The 22,157-nt window shown below is 40.0% G+C and overlaps 1 protein-coding gene across 2 annotated transcripts in view; it reads left to right on the forward strand.

Annotated features, from left to right (window-relative positions):
- The window catches only part of xpr1a (xenotropic and polytropic retrovirus receptor 1a), a 67,340-nt gene extending 45,843 nt beyond the window's left edge, over positions 1-21,497 (forward strand). Inside the window, exons 4-16 of one of the 2 annotated variants that reach the window (XM_058072487.1) lie at positions 2,179-2,399; positions 2,521-2,670; positions 2,745-2,828; positions 2,994-3,075; positions 3,183-3,370; positions 3,458-3,637; positions 5,644-5,812; positions 6,009-6,209; positions 14,400-14,566; positions 14,654-14,793; positions 15,322-15,546; positions 16,402-16,481; positions 17,067-21,497. In XM_058072487.1, the coding sequence (XP_057928470.1) occupies positions 2,179-2,399; positions 2,521-2,670; positions 2,745-2,828; positions 2,994-3,075; positions 3,183-3,370; positions 3,458-3,637; positions 5,644-5,812; positions 6,009-6,209; positions 14,400-14,566; positions 14,654-14,793; positions 15,322-15,546; positions 16,402-16,459 (1,865 nt within the window). In that variant the 3' untranslated portion in view covers positions 16,460-16,481; positions 17,067-21,497. Of the gene's footprint in view, positions 1-2,178; positions 2,400-2,520; positions 2,671-2,744; positions 2,829-2,993; positions 3,076-3,182; positions 3,371-3,457; positions 3,638-5,643; positions 5,813-6,008; positions 6,210-14,399; positions 14,567-14,653; positions 14,794-15,321; positions 15,547-16,401; positions 16,817-17,066 lie in introns of those variants that run through there. The other variant, XM_058072486.1, reaches the window with a different exon arrangement.
- Positions 21,498-22,157: the final 660 nt, after the last annotated feature.

A 22,157-nucleotide genomic window follows, 5' to 3' on the forward strand; every position in this document is an offset into this window, starting at 1 on the left:
CCCCCCCCCCCCGCCCCAGTACACACACCCACACACTTTTCCATTCATATCATGGAAGACATGCCTTTACTTTTAGAATAAAGTAACCAAAAAACCCTTTTATACATCCTGTCTCCTCTTCATTCAGTTTGTTCCAGGAAGTCCAGGCATGGAGACTATTAGTCTGCTCTGAATTGATATGTGAGAGGAAGCATTATGTGGGTCAGAGATGGGTCACCACAGAGAGATAAATGGGGAAAATCCAACCTGGACTGGATAATAAACAGAATTGAATCACTTTCCTCTGTATTTATCTTGTATTTCAATCATGTTGTATTTACTGGCCACTCTTGCATGTCACCTTTCTTCAGATGGGCTCAAATGATGCAATGAAAGTTTCCAAGTGGTTCAAGCTCTGCTACTAATTTGCTTGGCAATAAGGAATTTATGTTACATGTTATTCATACTGATTAACAAGCTGAGATGTGATTGCATGCATTCTGATCCTCCTGCCACACATTCTTCATGTCACTTCCCTGGGTCATCCGGACAGACCGTAATATTATGACATGGTTGGTCATGTGACCAATGTAAGAGGCGTGAGAAAGTCAAAGCCCTGATGTCTTGACCTGTGGGAAAAGTAAAATTGAAAGCTGACCAGACACTTTCCACAGTATGTGATGGAATTTTGTAATGGAAAAGTGCATTGTTCTTTTTCACAACAGACAGGACATAGGGGTACTGAGGGGTACCTTCTTCATAGCGTTTACTGTTAGTGAGCATGTAGCAGGCTGCATTTGAGTGCAGTGCAGAGGCGGTACAGCGGCTTAAGAGAGGTCACAACCCCTTTCATGGAGAACTGCGTGAAGGCGAGAGTGTTGTGTGTGTGTGTGTGTATGAAGTCAGCACGCAATTTATCTCCATGGCTCCACTGCTGAGGCTCACATAGACCTAGTTGGCATTAAATAAAGTTGCACGACTGGCTTTATCATTTAACCCTCCTGCACTGAGCTGTACTGTATGTACTAGGGAGGTGTGAGGATACACGGATGCATTTTAAGGTGTCAGTTTTAACAGGCAATATTCTAAACTAGGATTTGTTGGCATCAGTTCCAGAAATCGTTAAGTGCAGAACCAAACGTTGCATAAAAATGTGCAAATTCTTATCACTTTGGTATTGGTAATAGTTTTATTTTTTATTTAAGAATGTCACATGTTTACACTTGTGTCCAAAAGCAGTAAAAGAAGCAGATTTTACTTAATCCTCCTCCTTCACCTGTTAGATATCCCAGGGGTGTCCAAAATATGGCCATTTGTTGTTGTTTTTATTGGCCCACAGCACATTAAAAAAAATATGATTGAACAAGCAAAATAATTAAAAAAATAAAAAAAATCACAAGAATAGTCAAAATATTAAGAGAAAAAAATAATTTAATCAGAATCATTTTAGTAGCATAAATATGAAATATATATATAAAAGTCAATAAAACAAGGAATAAAGATGGAATTGTTGAAAAATTTGGTGGCAGAAGATGATAAAGTCAAATTATTATTGAAATAAAGTCATAATTACACAAAAGTTGAAATTGTTGCAAATTAAAAAAAACAATTACTGAAATTGAAATGGTAAAAACAATACACAGTTCTGTTTTAACAGAATTATGTCAAAATATTAACATAAACAAATAGAAAAAAACTTTCAATTTTATGAGATAAACTCATAATTGGGGGGAATAAAATCATTTTAAAGCTGAAAAATTAAAGAAGAAAATGTTATAATATTATGACAAAATAAATAAATAAAATTGTAATTGTTGGAAAATCAGGTTTGTGGAAAAATGTCTAATGTTAAGGGAATAAAGTCAAAATATTATGGAAATAAAGTCATAACATTACGAAGATTATTTAACAAGAAAGGGCTACACAGTGGCCGAATTGGTGGTTGGAATCTCTGCTAGGGCATCTCTCTGTGTGGAGATGGCATGGTCCTCAGGGGTTTTCTATGGGTACTGCCGTTTCCTCCCACATTCCAAAAACATGTTAGGTTAATTGGCGACTCTAAATTGCTGATGACTGGCCAGCAGTCCAGGGTGTACCCCGCCTCTCCCCCGAAGTCAGCTGGCAATACAATTCACATTCAGTTGTTGAACCACAATAATAAATGTAGTGTTAAATTAAATATGTCCTTCCTCCCTGCAGAAAAGCTAGCTGAAGCCCAGAGACGTTTTGCTACCCTGCAGAATGAGTTGCAGTCTTCACTGGATGCCCAGCGTGAGAGCAACGCACCGCCAGGGCTGCGCAAACGCAAGACTGTGTTCCACCTGTCGCAGGAGGAACGCTGCAAACACCACAACATCAAGGACCTGAAGCTTGCCTTCAGTGAGTTCTACCTGAGCCTCATCCTGCTGCAGAACTACCAGGTACAATATCAATGAAACTGTTGTTTTTTTTGACAGCCGTTACTTGTAGAACTTCTTTCTGTATTTTGTATAGCAATAAATGCATGCATTTGCTGTGAAAACTCCACTTCGCTGTCCACAGAATCTGAACTTCACCGGTTTCCGCAAGATCCTGAAGAAACATGACAAGATCCTGGATACCTCCCGTGGGGCTGACTGGCGCGTGGCTCACGTGGAGGTGGCACCGTTCTACACCTGCAAGAAGATCACACAGCTCATCAACGAGACCGAGGTGAGCACACACCACTTTCTTATGCAAGTCCATGGCAAACGCTTACATGGAACCATTGATGTTTGTTCATCCAGACGTTGGTGACCACAGAGCTGGAAGGAGGAGATCGCCAACGGGCGATGAAGAGGTTGAGAGTTCCTCCGCTCGGGGCTGCTCAGGTCAGAAGTGCAGTACCGTTACATTGAAAGACTCTGTTGAACAAATATTTTTCTATTATATACTACTATACACTACCTTGAAAAAAGTGCGCCCAATCCAAAATTGAACCTTGTGGTTTCATAGCTAATATGTTGTAATAATAATGTTGGTCTGTGTTGCTTTAGCCTGCTTTGGCATGGACAACATTTCGTGTCGGTCTGTACTGCGGCATCTTCATCATCCTCGCTGTCGCCTTCACCCTCACCGGTAACTCCCAACAATTATAAAATCTATCCCTTTTTTTGTTATTCACTCAAAGACTGACAACTGGTTTTGTTGACGTTCCTCAACCTGTATTTTTCTTTTCTTCCTAGGTGCAGTGTTCATCCGCTATGAGAATGTGTGGCCTCTGGTCCGGATTTACCGGGGCGGCTTTCTATTGATCCAGTTCCTGTTCCTGTTGGGCATTAACACATATGGTTGGAGGCAGGCTGGAGTCAACCATGTGCTCATATTTGAAATCAATCCTCGCAACAACCTCTCACACCAGCATCTGTTTGAGGTCAGGATGGGGGCACATGTTGATAGGGAGTATTTCAGATGATGACTGCATCGTGTTTTCTTCATTTGGGTTCCTTTTATGCTGCAGATCGCTGGTTTCCTCGGCGTGTTGTGGTGTCTCAGCATCCTCTCATGTCTCTACTCGGAGTACCTCTATGTTCCCATGCAGATCAACCCTCTCATCCTCTACGGCTTCATGCTGCTCTTCCTCATCAACCCCTTCAAGACCTGCTACTACAAGTCTCGTTTCTGGCTCCTCAAGCTGCTGGTCAGTAGACCCTCTTAGAGCTTTGTGTGTCAAACATATTTGCCTCACCCAACTATATTAACTATATGTATGGGTGAGTTTTTAGAAAACTGTCCATTAGAAAAAAATACAATAGATCCCCACATTTGGCAGGACTTATGTTCCCCACCTACCAGCGAATGGAACAAATCTTTGAGTAATTGCTATGCCGTATAATGACAATAAAGGCCATTCCATTCTATAAAAATATTAATTTTGAAACACACCACTCACTGTTACCCCTCCAAACCCTTATCTGATTTTGGATCAACATTTGCAATAACTATGACTGTTGGAATTATTAGTGTAGAGACATTCAAATGTGACTAAATTTACACTCACACACTTATTAAACACATATTAAACACATATCCATCCATACATTTTCTACCGCTTATCCTCATGAGGGCCGCGGGCATGCTGGAGCCTATCCCAGCTGTCTTCGGGCAAGAGGCGGGGTTCACCCTGGACTGGTCGCCAGCCAATCACAGGGCACATATAGACAAACAACCATTTACACTCACATTCATACCTATGGACAATTTGGAGTCGCCTATTAACATAACATGTATTTGGAATGTCGTTTTTGAAATCAAACCCGGATCTCCTAGCTGTGTGGCCTGCCTGCTAACCACTCGTTCATCATGCAGTTTTAAACACATTTCATTTATAATATATACGTATATAGGTACTCACCACTAATGAGTGATAATCAGGAACATAACAGACCAAACTGTACCCTACCTCTCGCCTGAAGTCAGCTGGGATAGGCTCCAGCATACCCCCGCGACCCTAATGAGGATAAGTGGTATAGAAAATGTCTGCACCTTACTCTAAAGCAGCGAGTGGTAACACCAGAACAACTACGGTGCATTAAAGTACCACCCAATGAAGTACAAAATCTGATGTGTGTGTGTGTCAAAGATGATAAAAATGTGTTCAAATTGAGATATGCATCTTATGTTAACAAAATCATCCTGTTACTCTTTGTCTAAGCTGTACTGCTACAGGAGCACAGTGTGTATGCGTGCGTACGTGTGTGTTGAGAGATAATGGAATGCACCCTCCTCCCGGGGGAGGTGGAGGCTGTGACTGTGCAATCATTACCAGCATAGATCCATCAGTATGCTGAACCCCTCAGCTTTTCTTTCTCTTCTTGCCCCTCCTCCCTTCCTCTCTCTCTCTCCCAGCAGTAGAACCTTCACCCTTCCTCACATGTTTGTCCTTTGCTTCAAATCCCCACTGCGGACTTCCATCTTCACACAATTTGAGGACATTTGCTCTGGGATTTTCCTCACTGTCATGTGCTTACGATGGAGTGTTATTAAGTGTTACATGTGCGAACAAGTATTGTGTTCAACTAAGCCCGTTTGGCAAGACGAGGAGGCAGAGGACAAATATTTCATTAAAGAACAAACTACAGCTAGATTATTATTGTTTGCTGAAGCAATGAAGCGTTGAGAGGCGGTTATTTGCTCGATCAATACATGCTGTGATTGACAGGCTATATTGGATATGTAGTCTGTGACATTTTCGGTGGCATGTGTGTGAGTGTGTGTGCATGTGCTGGGTTTTGAGAGTGCACAGCCTGCGTACAATTGCTACTAAATGTCACAAGTGGCCTGAGGGTGGAAACGTAGGGAGGGTTGTGCCTAGTGTGTTGAAGCTCTTTTGAATATGGCAATTTAATCTGCACAGAGGGGCCGCTATTATTGATATGATCGGAACGGCAAATCTCATGTTCATCGTGTTCCTAATTAAGAGAGGTTGTTAGCTGCTTAGCACATCTCTAGTGGCATACAATTAGACACTGATTCATTGTTCATTTTAAGCAATGGTTCATCAGAATAGCCACTTTAGTCGTTACATGGTAACAAACCTCTCAGCCATGCCACTGCAAACCACAACCACGATAATAAACATTACTTTTTAACACGCTCACCTGTGCAGTAAATGTTTCTTTTCATCATTTTATGTCTTCTCTCCAGTTCCGAGTGTTCACCGCACCGTTTCACCGTGTGGAGTTCGCAGACTTCTGGCTGGCTGACCAGCTCAACTCGCTGGTGGTGGTCCTGATGGACCTGGAGTATCTTATCTGCTTCTACATCTTTGAGCTGCAGTGGAGCAACAGGAAGGGCTTGTTGCCCGTAATAAACGGTGTGTTGTTCTTGCTCTCTCAACCTGGTCAGCATTATGTGACAGGGTCAATTCTTATATGATTTATGCATTTAATTTGCATTTAATTTGCCCTAAGGTAGCCTAACGGAAAATTTTCATGTATTTGTTGTATTTGAACATGTCAGCCATTGAATGTCACGGGTCTCTAATGATGTTCACTGTTTTGGCCTTGCAGACTCCGGTAACTTTGTATGCCATAGCTACTCGTACGGCCTGCGTGCCATCATTCAGTGTCTGCCCGCCTGGTTGCGCTTCATCCAGTGCCTCAGGCGTTACCGGGACACCAAGAGGGCCTTCCCCCACCTGGTGAATGCTGGGAAATATTCCACCACCTTCTTCGTGGTCACCTTCGCCGCGCTGTACGCTACACACAGAGGTAAAACACACACACCTACACGCTGCCGTTTGCTTTATTCTGGGCTTAAAGAGAAAATAAGTTCACAATATAGGCCTCAAGGGAACATGTCAGTGTTCAGTGTACACAAGCTCTGTGTTGAGATGTGTGTGGGAAGCAAAGGTGGCGTCTGAATGCCAGAACCTGGCCTTTGTTCACCGTTTATATTACAGAAATGGAAAAGGTCTGTCAGACACATCCGCCAGTAAACAAAGTGCTGATCTGTGTTCAATCTGAGGGTCACAGCGGTTAGAGAGACTAAAAGACAGCCTGAAAGAAAGGAGGAGCAAGAAAACCAACATTGACGGCATGAAAATTGGAGCTTTTGCGCTACATTAAAAGTCAAGTCACTCTCCTTCTGACGGCCTTGCAATCAGCCCGCAATTACTCTCATCTACATGGCAAAATCACAAAGGGGTTGATGCTCAAAGACAGTAAGCCAAGCGCTTTGTGCGGAGAGTTTTCATCATAGATTTTCACCCGCATGGAGGATTTCAAAAAAGCTCCCCCCTCCCCTCTCATCTTTCCCTCAGATGTCAATTTATAGATTTATTTTTTTCCAGGTCCAAGTCTGGTTATTACTCTTTCAACATCCCCATAGCGTCGCCTTTTTGATATACACCTACTGGCCGTAATATTTGGATCAGTTTGGATCGGTGCTGTCATTTAACAATGTTTATAAATCTGTTTTTAACATGGCCCCTCCTGTTTTGATACAGCTCTTATGTACAGGTGTTCTTAATATTGTGGCCACTTTGCGTACAGTATGTTATGACTGATTAGATATCAAATGAACAAGGAAGCGGCGACAGGCAGGGCTCTGCATCCCGGTACCCAACGCATCCATTAAGCCACATCCTCCTCCGCCTCCCTCCTTTGGTCTGAAGCCTGTCGACTAATGGCCTTACTTCATGTCTTATTCTCTATGAAGCCGTCTTTCATCCCGCATGATAATGGAGGTCTGGACCTCTTCAGTGATGGAGGTTGTTGGGAAATTGGACACGTGCAGTGCAGATATTTAATGTGAGCTCCTGCAAAAATATGGGCATAATTAATACAGTGCCTTGAAGAGGTATTCATTCAACAATATCATGATTTTTTTTTACTGTGGTTGTAGTTTGCAATGATGTCGAGTTGCGAGATCTGTTCCTACAAGGTAAGCCAAAATATTAGAAACACCCCAGTGTAATGCAGTGCTATTCTGCTCTATTGCAAACTACAACCACATTATGTATATTGACGATTCAGCATTTGCGACCATGCAAGTTTGCTCTTTTTTGATATTTTTTTTAAATAGCTGGTGAGGTGTTCAGGCATATATTTCTGTGTGTTAGACAAATCAAAAAGCTGCAATGGCCAGAATTTTGATAGATACTGTGGGAAATACAAGTGACAAGAAAAAAAACAAGATTATAATGTAAAGGTAGGAACCTTTAACACAGGTTGCATAGGAAACAGTATAAAGGAGACACATAACAGTGAACTAGGCCGGTGTAATGATGATTTTTAGTGAGTATACAGCTCTAACCTTTTCCCATTAATATGTATTTTGCATTTTAAAGGCATGTAAAGCTCTAATTATGCTTTATGAAATGTTTTTTTGTGTTCATACTTTTGGGTGTTTGGAACACAAGTGGATATAAGTGGTTATATTATTTCTTATGGGTAATATTAGTTAGATATTAGTTGTGTTATGTTATGATTATTGTTTTTTGGACACATTTTGGAATCAGGATGATTAAAGATGGAAACTGAGTTTCCACTGTACATTCATCCCTCATTTATAGCAGTTCCAGACCTGACGGCGCTAAATTAATTTTCACAATATGGGATTCAATGTTAATAAATGAATATTGGCGCATACTGCTGATCAGTAATGGTAGAAATGGTAGAAACAATGTTTTTGTTCTGATGGAAGATGAGAGTGTAATCTTTCCTTTGGTATATACCATGTCTATGTAGACCAAGAACAAAATATTCTGTGTGCCTTGAAAAATCTGTCAAAATCATCAAAAATGGCCGGTAGGACAGCTTTTGAAAAAATGGCTGGGATTGAATGTGCCCTGTGATTGGCTGGCAACGAGTCCAGGGTGTATCCCACCTCTCGCCCAAAGACAGCTGGGATAGGCTCCAGCATGCCCGCGACCCTCGTGAGGATAAGCGGTAGATTATGAATAATGAAAACATGTATTTCAATATGTTTTGACAAATAATAGACCATAGTCTACAATGAAACAGCAATTAATTAATTTCTGAAAACCCGCTATATAGCTAGGGAACGATAATCGAACCACAATATTGCAAATGAGGACTGTATATTAATGTGTAAGGAGTTATTCCATACCCGCATAGTCTATGTAGTTACATTATGTGTTCCGCATGTGTTACTACTTGTTGGGTTATTTTTGGTTGGACCTTTAGTGAGGGATGCATTCGGTTTCATGACCTCCTGTTGGTTTGACATTTTTATGGGCATCTAAATATTCTCGATGATTTTTTTGCCACTCACTTGCCATTCGGGGATCTACTATATTCCTCAACAGTTGAGAAATTGTTTGCTGTTATCAGCATAAGACTGATATCAGATCCATATGATTGGATGATCAGTATCATCCAGCATTCCTGCTATATTTGCCTCATTTTGGAGTCCGTAATGTTGAACAAGGCAAGTCTGTAGGATGCACGTTCATTCCATCAATCCGCCCATGAGGATGTGTCACCATCATTGCTAAGCCCATCACGAACAGCCCTGATGGTGTTTGTGTGTGACCTCACCACCCCACCTCTTCCTGGAATAGCTCGTCCGTTATCAACGGGAAAGCATAAAACTCAAAATACAACAAATGTGAGGACACAGCGTGAGTTTAGTAAAGGCTAGTAAACACAGCAGATCCCCCGTACAGATAAACATTCACTGCAGTGATGATGATGTCTTTTTATTAAAGGCTCATCTCAGGCCTGTAAGATGATAGACAATGGAGGATTTTTCCTAAACCCTTTTCAGTTACTTAGTGTGACGATAAAAGCGAATGTAGCTCTTCATTTATAGTGTGGCCACCCAAAGATGAAACCCAGCATTATGTTTGATGCTTATAATTTTAGAAGGTCTTGTCATACATGAGGCATCATGGGTAAGAAACAAAATGTAGAAGTGCTTCTTAGAGTGAGATATGGATTTTATAAATCATCTGTCTGTGAAAAAACTCCCCCAAAACTTCCCCAAAACAAAATAACTACAAATAAAAGTAATGTTCCTATTTTTTTTTTAACTCACTTAATTTAGCATCATGAAAGAGACAAAAAATTCCAAACAGCTCTAAATATAATGCACTGCCATTTAAGCACTGACAATATTCATAAAATATCTTTTATTTTGCTTTATTATCCTGTAATGGCAGGATTGTGTGAATGCTGAAAGCATTCTTATTGTCGTCTTCCATTTTCATCCCATTTATTCCTCCTCTTCTTCCTATTCTTCTTATTCCGCCTAATTTTTTGTCCGCCTACTATTCCTCCACACACCGCTGGACTTGATTTTAGGACCTTCAGATTACAAATCAAGCACTCTACTAGCTGAGCAATACAGCTTCACATAGACTAAGTGATTAGTGAGACTAAGATTAGTAAAAGTTGTATAGCAATGCTACTAGAGTGTTTGAATCCAGAGAGGGTTGGTTCAATTCCTGATTTGAGCTCAAACCCAATTTACACTTACTTTCTTTCCACGTTTTAATATATTTCCACAGCATTTCAGCCCAGCTTCAGCTTCCAAATGGCTCCTGTGTTCATTCTTTCGCACTATTTCAAAGCGTTTCAGTTTTGAGTTTTTCTTTTGCTGACATTGCATCATTTAGTTCATCAATCTCTTTTATTGGAGCTCATTAAACTGTGCAGGGCAGGGCTGTCCATCAGACAGCTGTCCACAGATGGACACATACTGAAGAATTACTTGTCATTGTCATTTTGGTTCTTGGTTCTTCTGAAATAATCTTTGTAAAATTATAATATTTATAATTTAAAAATGTATAATATATATTATTATAGATATCTCATAATATTCGGAATTTATTCCCATAATATTGTAACTTTATTCGCACAAAATTTTCCTCAAATTTTTCCACTTTATAATTTGTATCTGATGTCACAACTTTTTGAGAAATATATATGTTTTCTTTAATATTTCAACTCTATGCTATAAGTGAATTTATTCTTGTAAAATTTTGACTTTTTTTTCTTAGTTTTGTTTAGTTTCTTCATTAGAATACAACTTTTTAATCTGAATAGTTTGACTTTATTCTTGTAAAACAACTACTGTTTTTTTCATTGTTACTTATTTTCTAGTCTAATATTATATATTTTTAGAATGTGCCATGGCCACAAATGGCCCCAGGGCCACACTTTGGACACACCGGGTGTAAGTGTACCTAATGTTGTGGCCAGAGTGTAGACTCAGTTAGTGCTTCTCTTTGATTTGATGCCACTTAATGTAATGCAATATGAAAAGTCAATTTTCTTAAATGTGCCGTTTCCAAGGAAAGGAGGGGGAGAGGCCCGAGGTTAAAGAGGACTCGGCTAGAATAGAGATGAGGCTGGGAGCTTGACAGCTTTTACAACTTCATTTAATGCACTGAGCCCTCATCGGTCATGAGGCAAGGAATGTGTCGTACACGCTCAAATCATGTGAACCAATAATGATGAAAGACTTGAATTGACTCTTGTTAGGACCGCAAAGGCTATGGCTGTATTTAATTTATTTACACCATTGGCCGATGGCAGTATTAAGTCATGTACAAAACTACTTCACGATGGTGTTTGACTTCATACAGTACATTTGCATGGATCTGATTCATGTGATCTCCAGGATATTTCCAGTGTGTGTCTGACAGATGTATGTTGCCATAGAAGCAGATTATTCTGTCTGTATGCACAGTATACACCTAATCGATGGGTGCACCAGATTTAGCTTTGAGATCATTTCCATCTGTAGGCTTGATGTGACAGTGCTGTGTTGTATTGTTCACTAAAAAATGACCCGTGGTGCTTTTTGTATAAGGAAAATTACATCCAATGACAATGTTCAGGATAAAACCTAACATATGTATGGAATTATAATAATTATCTGGTTGTCACAGCATTATTGGTCACATGCATCTGCTTGTTGCAAGGGAGGTTTTGTGCGGTGCGATCATGGATGTCGTATATAGGTTGGCAGGAACAGAAAGTCAGACAAGCACCACAGCGTCCCTCCAAAAGCTACTATGGATGACTTTTCTTACCATAACAGCTGTGATTAATGCCTCCGTTCAATTACTCAAGTCTCCTCTAGTCGCCGGGTACATAGTCTACAAAAGCAAATAACCACAAGGGTCTGTAATTAGCACCAGAACAATGGCAGTAACAACTGTGGCTGTAGGCAACCTACTAGTTTTTATTAATGCCATAAGTTGGCAGTAGCTACATACATATGTAGCATCATGAGTAGTGATGTACTAGTTAAATGACCATGGGGTCATAGAGGGTTATGGTTTACATTCCTGCTTTCTCATGCACTCCAAATCATTGTTAAAATTATAATTTTTTTTGTTGAAATTAGAAAATTAAGATTATTTTTAAATTTGAGTATATACAGGATATAGCTGATCTTTTAAATCAATAAATGCAAATAAACACCTTGACTATAATTTTTTTCTGTATGGTAAAACTAACTGGTTAGCTCTATTGGCAATTCAACACTGTTAAGTTGACGTTGAGTATGACAATGTCCACGACTTGCTTCTACACCCCACCCTGACTAAGACCAATAACATGATCAAGTTGCCGCCAGAAAGGCGGGTTGAGTTGATTCGCTCTTGGTCCCCCATGGCATTTCCAAGCGACATACAGAGATGCAATTTGCATCTTTATTATTCTGTTCATGGATAAACTAACTGTAACAAAAACGATAATCATTTTCATTTCTGGTATATCTGTAATGTTTGATAGCAAACGCTAACTGAACGTAATCCATGAACTGTGTGTTTAATGAACACTGCGTAGCTATTTTGATTGACATTAGCGGTACTCGGGTTATATGCACAAGTATTGTGCAATTATCTTTATTGCCAAATTGGAAAATAATTATATCAACTACTTTGATTACCTGTAAAGTTTGAATATATAAATATAAAATTCACATCGTGAATATTTACAATATCATTTAAAAGTTGAGATTTTACATACAGGGTGATTGAAAACTAATTATCACTATTTTTAAGTACTTGTTATGTATTTATGAACTATTATTCATACAAGACATCAACATAGGAAGAAAGTTTATTGAATGGAGTTTTATTAAAAATTTTATATGGACGCTAGCATTCGCAACCAGTTTCTCAAGCCGTCTGGGAACTCAAACTAAATAATCGATTTTAAAAGAAAACAAGAACATCGATTTCATTCCCACACATCATGAAACATTTACAAAAAAATTGACAAAAATTACAACATATAAATAAATAAGTATTTTAAAATCAACCCTAAAATACATATATAACAGACATATATAAGTACTCATATTTATTTTTAATAAATATAGTAGGAGGTAGATTTTTGTATCTTGCAGGCTGAACAAATGTGAGGACCCCATCTTGTAGCCTTAAACCTGCATGCGTGTGTGAGACAGCAGCCTTGGATCACCATGGTGGCATTCAGTGTCCATTTCAGAGTGTGTAACCTTTTAATTGCCCTGTGGCCAAGGGTTAACTATGTGCGTGTGGCTGGAATGAGCAAATCACATCAATGATCTTCTCCAAGGACTGGGAAATGTCAGCGATGGCACACGGTCGCTTCCATCCTAAAAGTGGCTGAGCTGTAGAAGCAACAGGAGAATGAATGTGGGAGCGCTGACGGGGAAATGTTGCAATGCTGCGGACGATTGACACTGAGGGATGGTAGTCAGCCCTAGACTAATGTACTAGTACTAGTGTGTGTGTGTGAGAGAGAGTCACAGACGGGTACACTTTATGATGAAGTAAGCTTTGCTTCTTCCTACTCCTTTTTGGACATGTAGAAGGGTGAATTGTACTATGTAATGTATTCCAATGTAATTTCTATGTATGTTCATTACCATTACCAAATATATACGATTCCACTTCAATTCTACATCAATGCATCACTGCACCATTTCACCTCTTTGCTATTAAACCATAACAACAAATGATTCAAATCAATCAATGATTTCATATACAGTTTTCTTCAGATATAAAAATGTAATATGCCTCTATGAAGTTCCATGGGATATCAGTTGTGTATTTTATATATTGTGTTACCAAGAAACCAGAGTGATATATCTGTCCAAATATAGGAAGTCAAAAAGTACTAATTAATTAGTTTCTTCATTTTGTCATTTAGTTGTCTTATAATGTGATAAACCAATAATGGACCTAGTATATACAGTATGTCATGTATTTATGGTATGATTGCTCCCTCTAGTGGCTACAAAGTTGTAAGTGAGTGATGACATTCACATCAATGATGATAGTATGTAAACCAGGGGTCTCAAACTCAATTTACCTGAGGGCCACTGGAGCTAGGGTCTGGGCGAGGCTGAGCCGCATCAGGTTTTCCCCAAAGAAAAAAACAACGCATCAATCAATCAGTAATAAATAAATATAATAATAATAAAACGGCAAATATAGTTGGTGGGTAGACAAATTATTTTTTTCAGATTAAAATTAACAAGGCATTATTAGAGCCCTGTAGACATGACAAAACACGACTATAGTCACATTTATACTTTTTATTTACAACATATTGCGCAACTGCAGGGTCTTGAGACACATGCTAACTCGCAAACTAGAGAGCTAGCAACCTAAACGGTAGCCTTCAAGTTATTTCCTTTAAACTTAAAAAGCCCAAAACTTACCACTTCCACACGAATAGGGAGGATAACTATTAACAGTTATTTAACCTTTAACATGAACATTAATCAAACGTAATAATTTTTTCTGGGTACATGATACCATACAGCATCCATATCAAACATTAAACTTTCATATCAAGGCGGGGGCCTCAAACTAGTGTCCTGCGGGCCACATTTGGCCAGCAGGCCGCGTGTTTGAGACCCCTGATGTAAACCTTTGACCCATATTGTACATATAACACAGTGCGTATGTATGTGTGTGTTTTTTCCAGAGCAAGGCCACACAGATGCAGACATGTTCTTCTACCTGCTGATCGTCTTCTCTTCTATAAGCTCCTTGTACACACTGATCTGGGATCTGCGTATGGACTGGGGTCTGTTTGACCGTGGAGCTGGAGAGAACACCTTCCTCAGAGAGGAGATTGTTTACCCACATAAGGTACTGTACTCTACTGTAGTGTAGAACCCCTCCCTGCACATACACGGTGAGATTGAGTCCAATCCATCCTCCTTTTTGTGCGTGCAGGCCTACTACTACTGTGCCATCATCGAAGACGTGATTCTGCGTTTTGCCTGGACCATCCAGATCTCCCTGACGACTATGACCAAGATTCACTCAGTGGGGGACATCGTGGCAACTGTGCTCGCTCCTCTGGAGGTCTTCAGGTATGTTTGCATCCTTTATACTGGATTTTAGATCTGTAAAGGTCCCATGTTGTACTATTTGTCAACATTTTTGACCTGAATATTGAGGGTATGAATGTGAGTGTGAAAAGTTGTCTATATGTGCCCTGTGATTGGCTGGCGATCAGTCCAGGGTGTACCCCGCCTCCCACCCAAAGTCAGCTGGGATAGGCTCCAGCATACCCGTGTCATTCTAACGAGGACTAATAAATGAATGAATAATTCACATTAATGTTGTATTTTCGTGGCTTTCACTTGAATCATCTGTTCACCACTTACTTTGCCGCAGAGGCCCAACAGCGGGAGGGGAGATTAATGTCTGTTGACTGATGTCATAGGACATCTACAAAGTTTATGACACATGCCATCGACCCATACTACCATCACGATTGACCAGCAGATTATGATCAACATAATGGGCACCCCTACTCAAGGGACACATGCTGTTAAAACATTAAAAAGTATACTTTGCTGTATCATGACCGTCTCCTCCTCCATCTTTACCATCAGGCGTTTCGTGTGGAACTTCTTCCGTCTGGAGAATGAGCACTTGAACAACTGTGGTGAATTCCGTGCGGTGAGAGATATTTCCGTGGCTCCGCTCAACGCCGATGACCAGACGCTGCTGGAGCAGATGATGGATCAGGAGGACGGAGTCCGGAACCGCTCTGGCAAGAAGACGTGGAAGAGGTCCTACAGCCTCTCACTGCGGCGCCCTCTGCTGTCCTCATCACAGTAAGACGTTCACATGGAAAATGTACAGCAACAATGAAGTATTCAAATATTCACACTTATTGGCCTCGATCATAGAAGAGTTTCAGCTAAAATGAAAGAAAGGTATACAAAACTGTGGTGAGACCAGCCATGTTGTTTGGTCTAGAGACAGTGGCCCTGAGGAAAAGACAGGAAGCAGAACTGGAAGTAGCAGAGATGAGGATGCTGAGGTTCTCATTGGGAGTGACCAGGATGGATAGGATCAGGAAGGAGTACATCAGAGGGACATTACATGTTAGAGGCCTTGGAGATAAAGTCAGAGAGGCCAGACTGAGATGGTTGGGACATGTCCAGAGGAGAGATAGTGAATATATCGGTAGGAGGATCAAAGAGGAGGACCAAAGAGGTTTATGGATGTAGCGAAGGAGGACATGAGGGTAGTTGGTGTGAGGGAGACAGATGCAGAAGACAGGGTAGGATGGAGGAGATTGATTTGCTGTGGCGACCCCTGAAGGGTCCGTAGATATCAGTAATGTTACTGTCATCTTGGGTGAGACACACAAGCACCAGGCTTAATCGCTGGAACAAACAGTTTTTATTGCAGGTTTGAATGCTCTCACAACAGACACAATAATGCCTGAATAAAAATTCCTTATAAAACTCTACTCTGAACCCCTGGCGTCACTTCCTGTCTGCCCTCCATTCAGCTCCACATTTATAGCAACACAAGTCTTATTTCTAGGTCTTAAATGGCTTATCCACTCTCATTGTGTCTCCTATATTGGGTAAAAAAGGATAAAGGTGACTGGAGGATTGTTATTAAACATCCGTATCATGTGTCTCAACAGATAAAAATGTTCTTGTTTTTTTTCCCAGATCCAAAAAGGACACAAAGGTTCTAATTGAAGATACGGATGACGAGGCCTTCAGCTGAATTCCCCAACACGCATATAAACGTACACACACACACTGTTCTCTTTGGATCTTCTTTACCATCTCTAATCTTTGGTGTAAACATTCAGAAATCATCGCTGTGCAATGAAAATAATCTTTTTTAAATCATATTTTAATTTTAAAAAATCAACGATGAGTGGTTTAGATTGTATTTTATGATGAAAACAACAGCTTAAGAAAAGAATGTTTCAATTTCCTTTTTTTTTTTTTTTTAATTGGAACAACACCAGCAATGAAAAGAATGTTTAGACCACCTCCTAGCTCTAAACTGGGGGGGGGGAAATTTACATGAATGTATTTCCAAATGTTGTTTTTTTATTATCTATAAAAATAAGAATTACCTTTTTTTGGAGATAAACAACCCTAAATTTCAAGATATTATCTTTTTCATTGCACAGTGACGCTAACCAGTAAGGAGCTCACCAATGAGACGTTATTTCATCTTCTTGTAAACACACACACACACACACACACACACACACACCATGATGAAGCACAAACATTGGACACCACACAAAAAAAACCACACTGCCATGGATAATCTTTTTTCCCCTTTTCTGTCTGTTAATGTTGCCATTTGATTTCAGGTATGCTTTTATTTAGCAGCCAGCTGCATAGACGACTGTTTACATGCCCTTTGGACTTCTGCAGGATCTACAGGGACAATGAAAAGACTCCTAACAAATACTCAGTGGAGACCTGAGGAAGGACTCTAACACACAGCATATCAAAAACAAATCAACTGGTTTGACCTCGGATTATTTTATACTCTTTCCTTCTTTTTTTTTTTTGATTTTCTTAAATTTGCGTTGTTATAAGACAAGAAGTGCTGTCACAACGACATTATGGAGGCACTTGCGGGAAAAGTGCATTTAATATACAAACGACTTGTACACAACAAGGGATGTTTTTGACACAAATGTAATATAAACAAACATAACACATCGATGTGCATTAATACGTTTCCGTCATAGTTATGTGTTGTTTATACTCGTAAGACCACATGATGATGTATTTTTTAAAGGTGTTTTGGACACATTTATACTCAATTTCTTCAGATTACTGCAGAATGAATGGTCTTAAAGTGCTTGGTGCGTGTTGCATTGCTACTCTTTGCATTAACTGCCAAAACGAAGAATGTCTTGTGGTTTTATCTACTTGTTTGCTAATGACTAACTCGTGTTTATGTCTACACGACTCATCAGCTTCCTTCAGAATAATGAAGTCACGGTTTTGACACTTAGATCCATTGCAAATGGAATTAAAACAAACAATTAGCTTTAATAATCACTGATATGTACGTATTTGGTACTTGAGGGTTAAACTGGACTTTCACACAGAGACGCCGCAAAATAGGCCTGCTTTTTACACCAAACACCACAAGCAACACAGCATCCCGCTATCAGATCATTGGATGTCCATCCGTCCATTTTTTATACCGCTTATCCACACAAGGTTTGTGGGCATGCTGGAGACTATCCCAGCTGTCTTCATGCAGAAGGTTGGGTACACCCTGGACTGGTCTCCAGCCAATCACAGGGCACATATAGACAAACAACCATTCACACTCACATTCATACCTATGGACAATTTGGAGTCGCCAATTAACCTAGCATGCATGTTTTTTGACCAATAAAATACTTGCTGTTCACACAATAGGGATGATGTTGACATTTGAGCATTCCCTTTTACACATGCACGTCTGATGCCTCCCAGACACAATAATGGTGGGACAATTATTCCTCTTCTTTTGGGTTGTTGCCATTCATAGAATATGGCGGCATATACAGTGCATCCGGAAAGCATTCACAGCGCTTCACTTTTTCTACATTTTGTCATGTTACAGCCTCATTCCAAACTGTATTAAATTAATCTCCTACCTCAAAATTCTACACAAAATACTCCATTATGACAATGTGAAAAAAGGTTTTTTTGACATGTTTTGAATTTATTAAAAATAGAAACCTATCACATTTACATAAGTATTCACAGCCTTTGCTTAATACTTTGTTGATCCACCTTTGGCAGCAATTACAGCCTCAAGTCTTTTTGAATATGATCCCACAAGTTTAGCACACCTATCTTTAGGCAGTTTTGCCCATTCTTCTTTGCAATAAGTCTCAAGCTCCATCAGGCTGGATGGGAGACGTCTGTGCACAGCCATTTTCAGATCTCTCCAGAGATGTTCGATCGGATTCAAGTCTGGACTCTGGCTGGGCCACTCCAGGACATTCACGTAGTGGTTCTGAAGCCAATCTTTTGAGATCTTGGCTGTGTGCTTCTGGTCGTTGTCCTGCTGAAAAATGAACCTTCGCCCCAGCCTGAGGTCAAGAGCGCTCTGGAGCAGGTTTTCATCCAGGATATCTCTATATATTGCCGCATTCATTTTTCCTTCTATCCTGACTAGTCTGCCAGTTCCTGCTGCTGAAAAACATCCCCACAGCATGATGCTGCCACCACCATGCTTCACTGTAGGGATGGTATTGGCCTGGTGATGAGCAATGCCTGGTTTCCTCCAAACATGGCGCCTGGCATTCACACCATAGAGTTCAATCTTTGTCTCATCAGACCAGAGAATTTTGTTTCTCATGGTCTGAGAGTCATTCAGGTGCTTTTTGGCAAATTCCAGACGGGCTGCCATGTTCTTTTTACTAAGGAGTGGCTTTCGTCTGGCCACTCTACCATACAGGCCTGATTGGTGGATTGCTGCAGAGATGGTTGTCCTTCTGGAAGGCTCTCCTCTCTCCACAGAGGAACGCTGGAGCTCTGACAGAGTGACCATCGGGGCCTTGGTCACCTCCCTGACTAAGGCCCTTCTTCCCCGATCGCTCAGTTTAGAAGGCCGGCCAGCTCTAGGAAGAGTCCTGGTGGTTCCAAACGTCTTCCATTTACAAATAATGGAGGCCACTGTGCTCATTGGGACCTTCAAAGCAGCAGAAATTTTTCTGTATCCTTCCCCAGATTTGTGCCTCAAGACAATCCTGTCTCGCAGGTCTACAGACAGTTCTTTTGACTTCATGCTTGGTGTTTGTGCTCTGACATGCACAGTCAACTGTGGGACCTTATATAGACAGGTGTGTGCCTTTCCAAATCATGTCCAATCAACTGAATTTACTGCAGGTGGACTCCAATTAAGCTGTAGAAAGATCTCAAGGATGATCAGTGGAAAAAAGATGCACCTGAGCTCAATTTTGAGCTTCATGGCAAAGGCTGTGAATACTTATGTAAATGTGATTTCTTAGTTTTCTATTTTTAATAAATTCAAAAAAAAGTCAAAAAAAAAAAACGTTTTCACATTGTCATAATTGAGTATTTTGTGTAGAATTTTGAGGTAAGAGATTAAATTAATACAATTTGGAATGAGGCTATAACATGACAAAATGTGGAAAAAGTGAAGCGCTGTGAATACTTTCCGGATGCACTGTTGGGAAAAAAGGCTATTTTGCTGCATCTCTGTGTAAAAGAGGCTTGTGTTAGTGGGTCAGAACTTGAGAAAATGTGCCACTAGTTCTTTTAACGTTATTATGAATAGAAATAATTTGACTCATTCACCAAAAATCACAAAAAGTGAAGCCAATTTTCCATTCAGAAGCCATACGTGCTCTTATTTTGAAAGTTTTTCATCACTACGCTGTTTCAGACTGGGACAAGCGATGAACATTTGACTAAATATCTTTCATCCACTATGGGGAAAATCTAAGAAAATATTCATTTTAATTGGAAGGTCCAATCTCTGAATGTTCTGAAACTCCTGTTTCCATGGCAGTGTTCAGCAGAACCATGCAGCCTGGAGGAGGGAGGGTTGGGTGGATAGATGGATGGATGGATGGGATGGATAGCTCTCAGAGCTGATGTCATATTGTTCCACTTTGCTAGACAGCAACCAGTTGAGAATGACTCCGCAACAGTGCCTCTGCTGGTTGCAGCCAAGTAGTGCACTTCATTTTGCTTCAATGAATTGTACTAATTCATGGATGCTCAAACTGTGGTACGGGTGCCACTCGTGGTTATATTACAGACATATACTGTACATATGAAATATGTATGTTCAAAGATTCACTGAAATTGTTGAAATATTCTTTAATTAATACGCCAATGCAAGTAAATGTGAAGTAATGGCAGGTGGAGGTAGACACATCAGTGGTCCTGGTAAAGCAAAACGTTTAGAGATGTGAGAATCATTGGACTTATTGATTATTAAATAACCAATAAAAACACAGCGCGGATCTCACTTTGGACACATTGCCCTAATTCATTGATTAAGAGGTCCATTTTACCCCATCGTTATCGCTATGGCTTCCATGTTCGTCTCCACGGTGACAATGTGTCATCACCAGACGGGCACGGAAGTAACAATCTGCTTAAATGCAGAAAAAGTAGCGGATACCATGTTTGTTTTTTAGATGACGTAAAATACACAGCATCACCACCACACCATGTTTTGTAAAAATAAATAGTTGCTTTGCCTGCATGCTGCTTTTTGTTGCCAATGTACATAGAATTTAATTTATTGGACATGATGTGTATATTAGCAATGATGCTGATGCAGCCATGATTGATGTTGCCATTTTGGACAAGCAGTATTTTGTAGCTTTTATGTGTGTGTATTTGTATTTTTAAAAAGGTAGATATGAATAAGCGTATATTTGTGCATGAAGATATTGTGGCTGTGGCATGAGTTAATTAATGTAATGTGGACAGATGCACTTTGACCCCACTGGAGGAAACCGGAAACTTTGTGAATTGACGTTCAAGTGCTTCATGATATTCGTCATAGTTGTTGTCTAGACTAGCTGAATGTGTTAGTACTCGTTGTGATTTGAAGAGACTAAAGAAAAGAAGAAAATGTCTTATTGTAGCTCATTCTCCGACTGCTTTTATCTCTAGTTTGTACATGTTGACTGTATTAACCTGTTCTATGATGTCTTTGTATTTCTGTACACACTTTGGTGATCCTGTCATATCTGGGTTTTATAAACCACCCTTATTTTTAAAAGCTGATATGCCTACACTCTTTTTTCTTCAACGTGTTGATCATATTTCCTGCTGCCGGAAGACTTTCGTGGGGGAAGTGAGATGTGGAGTGTAAAGTTCACACTAGTGTGCCGTTTGGAATTATCCAATATCCGTTTTTTTAAATTTATTAATAATTTTCAGCAAATATTATGCCATTGTCGATTGTCCGTGGTGTAAACACTAGCATAGCAATGTAATATTCGTCCGTGTGGCAACACGTAACCTATTGCCTCGTTCCTCCAATAGACATAGTGATGCACGTGAGGTGGTTAGTGGTGTGTTGCAAGACTTTTCCAATATAAAAAAAAAACGTGACGTGGCTCAAAAAAGGTTGCAAAACACTGCATATAGGGGACTGAGTTAATGGCAGTCACAGACTGGAGGGTGCCCTAAACCACCATTGGTGCTAATTTGACAATGTGCAAAGGAGGTATGACGGTTCTAATTTTCGACCAGAAGGGAGCGCCACTGGCGCGAAAGTGGCCATGTTGTCATGTCCTGTCTGATACCTCAACTGATTTGGTTCACCTCCAGTCTGACGAGATGATATACAAAGTTCATAACAAATATACGGTATGTTGGCGTTCAAATTATATAAATTATGACCATTATATATATTTTTTTTTCGCTATGTATACATGTATACCAAACTCGTGTTATAT

The sequence above is a fragment of the Doryrhamphus excisus genome, chromosome 5 (assembly GCF_030265055.1).
Source record: "Doryrhamphus excisus isolate RoL2022-K1 chromosome 5, RoL_Dexc_1.0, whole genome shotgun sequence".
Classification (NCBI taxonomy): domain Eukaryota; kingdom Metazoa; phylum Chordata; class Actinopteri; order Syngnathiformes; family Syngnathidae; genus Doryrhamphus; species Doryrhamphus excisus.